Source organism: Thunnus thynnus, chromosome 9, assembly GCF_963924715.1.
Source record: "Thunnus thynnus chromosome 9, fThuThy2.1, whole genome shotgun sequence".
Taxonomy (NCBI): domain Eukaryota; kingdom Metazoa; phylum Chordata; class Actinopteri; order Scombriformes; family Scombridae; genus Thunnus; species Thunnus thynnus.
The window spans coordinates 35,403,922-35,415,620 of NC_089525.1; the positions used below are offsets into that span (position 1 = coordinate 35,403,922).

The following is an 11,699-nucleotide window of genomic DNA, read 5'->3' on the forward strand; positions in this document are numbered from 1 at the left end:
TTAGTATGTTTAATACGGGTTAGCCGCTAACAGGATGGGGTTTAATATGGTTTAATACCTCCAGACAGATGAAGTCTATGAGATGTTCAGTTTAACAGGATTATTAATGTTCTTATTGAGTTTTAATATCTGTAGAGAAACAATTACTAAAGATTGTAAAATGAACTGAAGCTCCACTCTATCAAAGATTTATAGAAGTCTAAAAGTAAAATTAAGCCATTATCAGTTCAGAGTACTCGAGGACTTCCAAGACTGACGGTGTGGCGCGTAAACGCGTCTCCCGGTGTGGCGCGTAAACGAGTGTCCCCGGTGTGGCGCGTAAACGCGTGTCCCCGGTGTGGCGCGTAAACGCGTCTCCCGGTGTGGCGCGTAAACGCGTCTCCCGGTGTGGCGCATTAACGCGTCTCCCGGTGTGGCGCGTAAACGCGTCTCCCGGTGTGGCGCATTAACGCGTCTCCCGGTGTGGCGCGTAAACGCGTCTCCTGCTAGTGGCAGAAACCTTTGAAGGAAACACTGATGTACGTAAACCAATGAGAACTCAGACAAAGAATCATGTGACCCAGAATCCTCCACAGAAGAAAAACAGTTTTATTCGACTTTTACAAAAACAACTAAAGACAATATGAAACTACAGAAAAATAGAGTCTGCTGGGAGGCGTCTGATTGGCTGAGCTGCTCTATGATGTCATCATACGAGGAGCGATACTCATCGACATCAATTCCTGGAACAAAAGCTTGCAGGCGTACGGCATCCGGACCAGAGAGATCTGAGACACACAATCAATAGGATTGGTTATTGATCAGGATGTGTACCTGTTTCTTGATGTGATTGGTTATTGATCAGGATGTGTACCTGTTTCTTGATGTGATTGGTTATTGATCTGGATGTGTACCTGTGTCTTGATGTGATTGGTTATTGATCTGGATGTGTACCTGTTTCTTGATGTGATTGGTTATTGATCTGGATGTGTACCTTTTTCTTGATGTGATTGGTTATTGATCAGGATTAAGTGTACCTGTTTCTTGATGTGATTGGTTATTGATCAGGATGTCTACCTGTGTCTTGATGTGATTGGTTATTGATCTGGATGTGTACCTGTGTCTTGATGTGATTGGTTATTGATCTGGATGTGTACCTGTGTCTTGATGTGATTGGTTATTGATCTGGATGTGTACCTGTGTCTTGATGTGATTGGTTATTGATCTGGATGTGTACCTGTGTCTTGTTGCGGCAGCCACGGCACTCATACGTGTGCGTGCGTGTGTTGGCGATGGCCATCAGTCCGCACAGGTTACACACGTGAACTTGATACGGATCAGACGCCTCGAACAGACGCTCTCTAAGGAACTGAGCCGCTCCGTGAGCGATCTGACAGTCACGTTCCATCTCCCCGAAACGGAGACCGCCGTCACTGCGAGGAGAGAGACGGAGACAGGTGAGACTCAGGTACGAGAGACACACAGACACACAGGTAGACAGACGGTGTCTCACCGGGAGCGGCCCTCCATCGGCTGCCTGTTGAGGATCTGGACGGGGCCTCGGGCCCTCGAGTGGATCTTGTCGTCCACCATGTGCTTCAGACGCTGATAATAAGTTGGACCGATGAAGATCTGAGATGTCAGCTTCCGACCCGTGAAGCCGTTATACAGGACCTGAACACAGATCAATAATCAATGACCTGAACACAGATCAATACTCAATGACCTGAACACAGATCAATACTCAATGACCTGAACACAGATCAATACTCAATGACCTGAACACAGATCAATAATCAATGACCCGAACACAGATCAATAATCAATGACCTGAACACAGATCAATAATCAATGACCTGAACACAGATCAATAATCAATCACCTGAACACAGATCAATACTCAATCACCTGAACACAGATCAATACTCAATGACCTGAACACAGATCAATACTCAATGACCTGAACACAGATCAATAATCAATGTATTGATCAACTGTTTGTGGGACAATATTGATCAGAACGCTGACCTCGTTGCCTCTCAGGTGGTATCCGTACTCTGACAGCAGGTTTGACACTTTCTGCACGTTGACGGCGTCGTTAAACGGCGTCGCGTCGCCGATCTCGCCTTTATTCGCCGACACCTGAGAACAACAAGAAGCTTTTAATCTGAATTACTGACGTTATTCATGTTAATTATCAAGTTATAATATGATAATCAATCACTATTCATAATTGTTACCTTGTGATCAGGATTATTACATCATATTTATTGATTATTACCTTTCCTTGTAGACACTCGATCAGATGGCCGACCGTCATTCTGGACGGAATGGCGTGAGGGTTGATGATGATGTCAGGCGTGATTCCCTCGCAGGTGAACGGCATGTCCTTCAACACAAAACCCACAAACGTCCCGACATTAGAGACCATATTTAACTTTCTGTCCCCCGTCTGAGGTGTGTTACTTCCTGTCTGGTGACTTGTTTACTTCCTGCTTACCTCCTGTCTGTACTGGATTCCACAGGTTCCTTTCTGTCCGTGTCGGCTGGCGAACTTGTCTCCGATCTGCGGAATCCGGACTGATCGAACCTGCAGGACCAGAAGAAAGAAGCTCATCAGAGAGAAAATCCTCTTAAAAAGGCTAATGCTGTTGCTAATGCTGTTGCTAATGCTGTTGCTAATGCTGTTGCTAATGCTGTTGCTAATGCAGTTGCTAATGCTGTTGCTAATGCTGTTGCTAATGCTGTTGCTAATGCTGTTGCTAATGCAGTTGCTAATGCAGTTGCTAATGCTGTTGCTAATGCTATTGCTAATGCTGTTGCTAATGCTGTTGCTAATGCTGTGTGTCAGGTGTGCTGTCTCACCCTGATCTTGCAGAACTTGTAGCCCTCCTGGTTCAGGGTCACCATCACCTGGTCCACGATGCCAGTCTCGCTGGTTCTCAGGAAGGTGCTGCAGTCCCTCTTGGTGTAGCGCCGGTTGGTGCTGTCCAGCTCGTCATCATTCTCTGGCAGCGTCACAGTTTTCCCGATGATCACATCCTCGCCAGAGACACGAACGCCGGGCGCGATGAGGCCGTCGTCGTCCAGCTTGTCATAGATGGCGTGTCTCATCCCTGAAAGGAGTCAGAGATGATTGTAATCTGTGAGCAGAAGGTTCAACATTTCATACATGTGACTGGACGCCGCTACAGAGACGTTCAGCGTCTCGGCCCACAACTCACAGGTGAAATACGAGATCAATCAACCCGAGTGGTTCCTGCTCTCACTGTGCGGAGGTGGTGAGAGCTACTGCTAAGGCAGGTGCTTTTTATTTTTGTGATGTGTGTTCACATAAAACACTTATGATCTGGCTGAGAGAGCGACTCTGACGTTCCCCCGGTGGCCGATGGATGCTGCGGATGTGTCTGATAGGATGACATGTTGCTCTGAGGAGGTTCGCTTGATACACAGAAAGATCCTGATGTTTTATTGAGTCGGAGACGACTTTATTCATGTAAAAGCAAAGAACTTTTTGCCTGAGCTTGATCAAGCATCTTGCAGTTATTTCTACAGCTGCTGTGATCGCAGTGGAGAAACGGCTCCATCGCTTCCTTCAAGATGCAGAAACTCTGTCTACCGGCGTCATGGCAACAGAAATGGAGGTGCGATACGCTTGTTTATAAGGAACATTCAAACCGACCTCCAGGTGGACGACTTGGACCCGTTATTACTGTTATAGAGCTTCAAAACAACGAGGCTTTTATGAACGTTTAGAGATAAACTGTATTAAGAATAATGTATACATGAAGAAGGAATTATTATATCGTATATGTTATTTTAATAGCAGACTTTTATTGCCTTCTAGTAATAGTTGTTTAATTACTGAACCGTCCATATTGGACTGAATATTGGCCTCCGAGTATGAAAAGATCTCCCAGACAGGCGTCCTTGATGTTACTTTAAGTGATCATTAAGTCAGAAATCTCAATCACAGATAAATACTGGAGCAACTAAAGCAACTGGTTTATTCCAGCCAGATTTCTGAGGGATGGATCCATATCTGGTGTGATTACTCTTATTATTTAGTATTTAGTCAGACACAGTTTGTTGTTGAGCTTCAGTCTGGTTTTACAGCAGCAGACTCTACTGACATCTGTCTGATTCATTGGTTTGATTTTATTAGTCAAAACCTTGATGAAGGAAATTATGCTGACTTGCAGAAAGCTTTTGACACAGTGAATCGTTCTGTAATGTTGTCAAAGTTACAGTGCATGGCATTTGGACATACTGCTGTAAAATGGTTCATTTCTTACATGACAGGAAGAACTCAAGTCTGTGATGTTGAAGTGGTTCTATCAGAACCTCAGGATATTACATGTGTGGTGCTGCATGGTTCTATTTTAAGGCCTCTTTTATTTCTTATGTATATAAATGATACGACAGCTGCTGTGACATGCAAGCTGCTGCTGTATGCTGATGATTCTGCATTACTGCTATCTGGGAATGATGTCAGTGAAATTCACAACTCTTAGTAATTTATCAGAACGTGTGAGAGAGTGGCTCATAGATAACAAGCTTTCAATACATTTGGGTAAAACCGAGTCAATCCTGTTTGGAACAAAGACGTCAAGAACAAATACATTGAAAATCTTTTGTAATGGAACTGAAATTTTATTATATTATGTCTAATACTTAGGAATAATATTGGACCAGTCACTGTCCTGTGAATCTGTTGTTGATAAAATATTATCGAAGAGTGGCAGCAAACTTCAGTTCCTGTTTCACAGACTAAGACTCTTTTTAACTTTTCTGTTAAGAAACTTCTCATGTCCTCATTGGTACAGCGTCAGTTTGATTCTGCCTGTTCTGATTGGTTCAGTGGTTTGACATCTACATTTAGGAACAAACTGCAGGTGATGCAAAATAATATTATTCAGTATTTATTAAATGTATCCTCTTTAACTCATGTTGGTGATGAATTCAGAAGTGTAGGACTGCTGCCAGTACAGCTCAGAGTAGAACAACAGAAGCTGCATGATATGTTCAACATTATCAATGGGTTTGCTCCTCAATACTTCACAGATAACAATGGAACATAGTCAGCATGGCTATAACACCAGGGCCAGTGTGTGTTCATATAAAGTCCCTCCAGTGCATAATGTAGCCAGAAGTTCCTTTTTTTAAGCTGCTGCCGTGTTGTGGAACAGCCTCCTGTTACACATCCAGCTGTTAAAAATGAGAGGAGCTTATAGAAGTCAGGTCAGGACTTATTTATGGAACATGGTCACAGGTTTATACTGAAATCTGCAATTCCATTTTTACTTCAGTTTTTCTTGTATTTTGATGAGGAAGTTATTATTTACTCTTAAATTGTGAAGCGTTTTGGGATTTTCAGGATTGTTTAGTTTTTATGTTGAATTTTATTGTTTGTTTCTTTTCTTTTAACATCTTAGGACCATGTTGTTCCCCCTTTAACATGTGATCCCTGTCTGATAACCCATAAATGAAATCAATCAATCATAAGACCTAGACAGGTATTTTCATACTGCAAAGACCGGACAACAAGTTCTCACCCTGACAGGTTTCACGTGTCGGCTTCTCAAAGATCTCCTCCTGATCGAAGCCTTTCTTAGACTCCTGCTCTTTGTAGGATCGATAGAAAACAGACCTGCAGGGTGACATCACAGCTTTAAGGAAAAGACTGCAGACAAACACCTGAAACAAACACCTGGAACAAACACCTGGAACACTCAGTGACAGCAGAGACCGACCTGAAGAAGCCTCGATCCACAGCCGACCGGTTCATGATCACAGAGTCCTCCTGGTTGTAGCCCGTGTACGAGGCGATGGCCACGATGGAGTTGATACCTGAAACACAAAGAAAGTTTCAGAGACGCCAGAAGAGCTCTGTGCCTGCCAGTCAGCGAGCAGGACAAACACAAACCCACTCTCCTGTTTTCAGGTAAGTTTGAAGAAAGCGAGACGTTTCTCTGTAACGGTGTTCAGACCGAACACGAAGCAATTATTTGTGTCATGTGATTACATACAAAATCAATGCAAAGACACAAGTAGGTGTGAGTATCACGGGGCTTAATGAAAGTACTTCATTAACGTTCAGAGAGACTGGAGAGAAATAACAGAACGCACAGACAGTCGCTGCCTGCTGTTGCTAGCAAGCTAACAGCTAACTGGGGTTCATGGTTTGTTAGCCGCTGGTGATAGAAGTAACTGTAGCATGTATGACGCTGTCGAGCCGACTTACAGCTGGATTTAAATATTTATGGTCAACAGAATAATGAACAGACAGGAAATAAACGCTCTTCTTCCAGAGATTCTTGCTGGAGGACCCGATGACACTTGTTGCTACGGCGACACGTCAGTGAGCTGAAAGGAGATGATGTGCGGGTGGCGGCAGACTGGCAGTTGAATAAAATCATGTGGCAAATAAACTGCTTTTGTAGTTTGAAGTCATCAAGATAAAGTTATATGTGGCAGTATTTTCATATGTATCGTGCGGTATTAGCACCGTTTATTTTCTGAAAATCAATTATTCTGATTATGTGTCGAGCAGCAGTACCTGACAAACACAGAAAACACTTTAAATCATGTGGCAGAAACAACGCTGGCCTCCAGCCGAGTCCCCTTAGACCTGGGATTTATAAACGGAGTCTGGCTGGACGATTGGTGGAAAACTACGTTACCTTGCAGGTTAAACGGCAGCCTGCTCGGCCACACAGTGATCCGGGAGAGTTTAAGCATATAACCGAGACAAAATAGTCATACAGACGTGTTTTTAACAACCACACATCAGCATTGACCGCTGGTTAGCTCACACCAAGCTTGGCTCCGTTATGAGGGCTGGGCGCCAGGTTAGCTTGTTAGCCTGGATGCTAGCTGCAGGAGACTAGCACGAGGCCCCACAGGTGAAAACTCATTGCATGTGACGCTTTGCGTGGCGGTTGGACCGAACATTCAATATACACACATTGAAGTGTAAAACAAGAAGGGCCTAACGTGAACAGAGCAATAGTGGCGTCGCTTGCACAGTGCTGCAATACCGCGGTTATCACAACAGTCCTGGTTCTACTGCAGTCGCCGTCTTTCTCAGCTCAGCTGTCTGTCCCACCAGTAGAGACTGAGCACTACAACACATCACCTCAATACAGCAACGCCGGATCACTTTAATAGAAAGAGGAGCGTCCATATTCTTGATGGTAATGAACCTTTGGGATTTCTAAATACCCTGGTACACTGTAACACCTCGATACCACCCAGACTAATGTTCATATTAATATATATATTTATATATGAGGTGGTCATTAGTGCTTCACCTGCAGGCAGCTCTCTGAAGCGCAGGTACTCCATGGATCGAGTGGTGACCAGTGGTTTCTGAGGGTAATATAACACGTGAGCCAGCGTGTCCATTCGTACATGGAAGTTGGTGATGTAGACTCCCATGGCCTGTTTACCCATAGCCGACTGGTAGGTGTTCCTGGGAGACTGTACAAGAAGACACATGACAGACATGTTCGTTAGTGCATCATGAACTAGTGTTCATCTGTTATTAGCATTAGGGGTGTAAGGGTGCGTGTATTCGTCCCTAAACGTTCGGTGCGCTCTGTGACCCAAACAATTACTGTCAAAGTAGTTTAATAATCCACTTACTCAGACGTGTGGAACAATAATTCTAGAGTGCAAGTTCCATCCAGAACGTTATAGCGGCGCACCACTTAGCTGTAGCATGTTCTTGAGGGTATGCTAGCTAGCTTAGCCAACGCAGCCTGGTTACTCTGTGATGTTGCTGCTGTCAGAATGAGAGACCCGTAACACTGACCAGCTGCAACAGTGTTATTAAACCATTATCTCTGTGTCAGTCATAGTTTCCACTGCAGCAACTAAACTGTCAGTAATAGTTTTGGCCAATGAGCCATTGTTAGATCTTTACATTTTTCAAAATAAAAAGATTAAAATAATGTTATTTTCTACCTTTTTTTTTTCTGCTGTAAAGAAATCGTAGCAAACATTGACCTCAGAACCGGGGTACATACCAAACCATGAATGTTTTGTACCATTACACCCCTAATTATCTTTCTCCCTTGTTTCTCAAACATTAACCTGGTCAGCGCAGCAGCTTCTGTCCTAAGAAGTGACGTCCTACCTGGTCGTGGTCGGGGAGTCGGGAAGAGGATGACAGTATTCCTACCTGGTTGTGATCAGGGAGTCGGGGAGAGGATGACAGTATTCTAACCTGGTTGTGATCAGGGAGTCGGGGAGAGGATGACAGTATTCTAACCTGGTCGTGGTCGGGGAGTCGGGGGAGAGGATGACAGTATTCTAACCTGGTTGTGATCAGGGAGTCGGGGAGAGGATGACAGTATTCTAACCTGGTCGTGGTCGGGGAGTCGGGGAGAGGATGACAGTATTCTTACCTGGTTGTGGTCAGGGAAGGGGATGATGGACGCGCAGACCCCCAGGATCATGGACGGATGGATCTCACAGTGGGTGTAGGTGGAGCAGTAAGCCACGCCCTTTTCCTGGAGGTCATCGGGGGTCATGGCGAGCATCACCGTCTCCTCCTCCAGAGTGTCGATGTACTCCACCACGCCGCTTGCCACCAGGTCCTGCCAGCTGACCGCCAAAAACATCAACAACCACAGGTCAGTCAGCGTAAACTGTACAGGATCAACCAGGTGTTACTTTACTAAAACCCGTCTGTCTCACCTGTAGTTGTTCTAATGTCTCACCTGTAGTTGTAATGTCTCACCTGTAGTTCTAATGTCTCACCTGTAGTTCTAATGTCTCACCTGTAGTTGTTGTAATGTCTCACCTGTAGTTGTTGTAATGTCTCACCTGTAGTCGTTGTAATGTCTCACCTGTAGTTCTAATGTCTCACCTGTAGTCGTTGTAATGTCTCACCTGTAGTCGTTGTAATGTCTCACCTGTAGTCGTTGTAATGTCTCACCTGTAGTTCTAATGTCTCACCTGTAGTCGTTGTAATGTCTCACCTGTAGTTGTTGTAATGTCTCACCTGTAGTCGTTGTAATGTCTCACCTGTAGTTGTTGTAATGTCTCACCTGTAGTTGTTGTAATGTCTCACCTGTAGTTCTAATGTCTCACCTGTAGTCGTTGTAATGTCTCACCTGTAGTTCTAATGTCTCACCTGTAGTCGTTGTAATGTCTCACCTGTAGTCGTTCTAATGTCTCACCTGTAGTCGTTCTAATGTCTCACCTGTAGTCGTTCTAATGTCTCACCTGTAGTTGTTGTAATGTCTCACCTGTAGTCGTTGTAATGTCTCACCTGTAGTCGTTCTAATGTCTCACCTGTAGTTGTTGTAATGTCTCACCTGTAGTCGTTGTAATGTCTCACCTGTAGTTGTTGTAATGTCTCACCTGTAGTTGTTCTAATGTCTCACCTGTAGTCGTTGTAATGTCTCACCTGTAGTCGTTCTAATGTCTCACCTGTAGTTCTAATGTCTCACCTGTAGTCGTTGTAATGTCTCACCTGTAGTTCTAATGTCTCACCTGTAGTCGTTGTAATGTCTCACCTGTAGTTGTTGTAATGTCTCACCTGTAGTTCTAATGTCTCACCTGTAGTCGTTGTAATGTCTCACCTGTAGTCGTTGTAATGTCTCACCTGTAGTTGTTGTAATGTCTCACCTGTAGTTGTTGTAATGTCTCACCTGTAGTTGTTGTAATGTCTCACCTGTAGTTCTAATGTCTCACCTGTAGTAGTTCTAATGTCTCACCTGTAGTCGTTGTAATGTCTCACCTGTAGTCGTTCTAATGTCTCACCTGTAGTCGTTGTAATGTCTCACCTGTAGTTCTAATGTCTCACCTGTAGTTGTTGTAATGTCTCACCTGTAGTTGTTGTAATGTCTCACCTGTAGTTGTTGTAATGTCTCACCTGTAGTCGTTGTAATGTCTCACCTGTAGTTGTTGTAATGTCTCACCTGTAGTCGTTGTAATGTCTCACCTGTAGTCGTTGTAATGTCTCACCTGTAGTTCTAATGTCTCACCTGTAGTCGTTGTAATGTCTCACCTGTAGTCGTTGTAATGTCTCACCTGTAGTTCTAATGTCTCACCTGTAGTTCTAATGTCTCACCTGTAGTCGTTCTAATGTCTCACCTGTAGTCGTTGTAATGTCTCACCTGTAGTTGTTGTAATGTCTCACCTGTAGTTGTTGTAATGTCTCACCTGTAGTCGTTCTAATGTCTCACCTGTAGTCGTTCTAATGTCTCACCTGTAGTTGTTGTAATGTCTCACCTGTAGTTGTTCTAATGTCTCACCTGTAGTCGTTGTAATGTCTCACCTGTAGTTCTAATGTCTCACCTGTAGTCGTTGTAATGTCTCACCTGTAGTTGTTCTAATGTCTCACCTGTAGTCGTTGTAATGTCTCACCTGTAGTTCTAATGTCTCACCTGTAGTCGTTGTAATGTCTCACCTGTAGTTGTTCTAATGTCTCACCTGTAGTTGTTGTAATGTCTCACCTGTAGTCGTTGTAATGTCTCACCTGTAGTTGTTCTAATGTCTCACCTGTAGTCGTTGTAATGTCTCACCTGTAGTTGTTGTAATGTCTCACCTGTAGTTGTTGTAATGTCTCACCTGTAGTCGTTGTAATGTCTCACCTGTAGTCGTTGTAATGTCTCACCTGTAGTTGTTGTAATGTCTCACCTGTAGTTGTTCTAATGTCTCACCTGTAGTTGTTGTAATGTCTCACCTGTAGTCGTTGTAATGTCTCACCTGTAGTCGTTGTAATGTCTCACCTGTAGTTGTTCTAATGTCTCACCTGTAGTTGTTCTAATGTCTCACCTGTAGTCGTTGTAATGTCTCACCTGTAGTTGTTGTAATGTCTCACCTGTAGTTGTTGTAATGTCTCACCTGTAGTTCTAATGTCTCACCTGTAGTTCTAATGTCTCACCTGTAGTCGTTCTAATGTCTCACCTGTAGTTCTAATGTCTCACCTGTAGTTGTTCTAATGTCTCACCTGTAGTTGTTGTAATGTCTCACCTGTAGTTGTTGTAATGTCTCACCTGTAGTCGTTGTAATGTCTCACCTGTAGTTGTTGTAATGTCTCACCTGTAGTTGTTGTAATGTCTCACCTGTAGTTGTTGTAATGTCTCACCTGTAGTTGTTGTACTCTCTCTCTTTCAGCTGGTCGATGTGTCGTCTCTTCAGCAGCAGTTTCTGCTTTTCGACGATCAGCAGCGGTCGGCAGATGCGTCCGGCGTCCGTGTAGATTCTGATTTCACGCTCTCTGATGTCTCTGATCATCGACACCTGAAACATTGAAAACCAACAGGAACCATGAGCTGGACCCGAACCTGTTTAAAGGATTCTTTATGTTTCTATTCATCATTATCATCATCTCATGTCCAGACTAGTGAGTCCACTGCTTCCTACTCAAAACCTTCAATCTTTAAAAAGACATTTTAAAAAGCTCACAAATGTTCATGTTTGAAGAGGCTCAGTGATTAAACAGCTGCTCTCTGTGGTATCAGAGGCAGCGTGACAGTATATGTGTAACTGAGTCAAACTACAGTGTGTGTGTGTTCATGGTGATTAAGGTGTGACACTGTTTTCAACAAACACACAGGTGGATTCATTGGGGACTATTTTCAGTGGTGGATAAATTCACATTTGGTGCTGTGCTGAGTGTTTGAGGCAACAGGACGTTGTGTGTTCATGGTGATGAAAGTGTAACTGAGTGTTCATCACAACAGTGGAGCACAGAGGAAGAA

At 43.8% G+C, this 11,699-nt stretch overlaps 1 protein-coding gene across 1 annotated transcript in view; it reads right to left on the bottom strand.

Moving 5' to 3' along the window:
- Positions 1 to 568: 568 nt before the first annotated feature.
- Positions 569 to 11,699, bottom strand: part of polr2b (RNA polymerase II subunit B) — a 21,702-nt gene continuing 10,571 nt past the window's right edge. Inside the window, exons 14-25 of the mRNA XM_067598306.1 lie at positions 11,084 to 11,238; positions 8,391 to 8,589; positions 7,293 to 7,461; positions 5,733 to 5,829; positions 5,535 to 5,629; positions 2,845 to 3,095; positions 2,480 to 2,569; positions 2,261 to 2,368; positions 2,008 to 2,121; positions 1,493 to 1,653; positions 1,217 to 1,412; positions 569 to 767 (exon numbers count right to left, since the gene is read on the bottom strand). Of these exons, the coding sequence (XP_067454407.1) occupies positions 678 to 767; positions 1,217 to 1,412; positions 1,493 to 1,653; positions 2,008 to 2,121; positions 2,261 to 2,368; positions 2,480 to 2,569; positions 2,845 to 3,095; positions 5,535 to 5,629; positions 5,733 to 5,829; positions 7,293 to 7,461; positions 8,391 to 8,589; positions 11,084 to 11,238 (1,725 nt within the window). The 3' untranslated portion in view covers positions 569 to 677. The remainder of the gene's footprint in view (positions 768 to 1,216; positions 1,413 to 1,492; positions 1,654 to 2,007; positions 2,122 to 2,260; positions 2,369 to 2,479; positions 2,570 to 2,844; positions 3,096 to 5,534; positions 5,630 to 5,732; positions 5,830 to 7,292; positions 7,462 to 8,390; positions 8,590 to 11,083; positions 11,239 to 11,699) is intronic.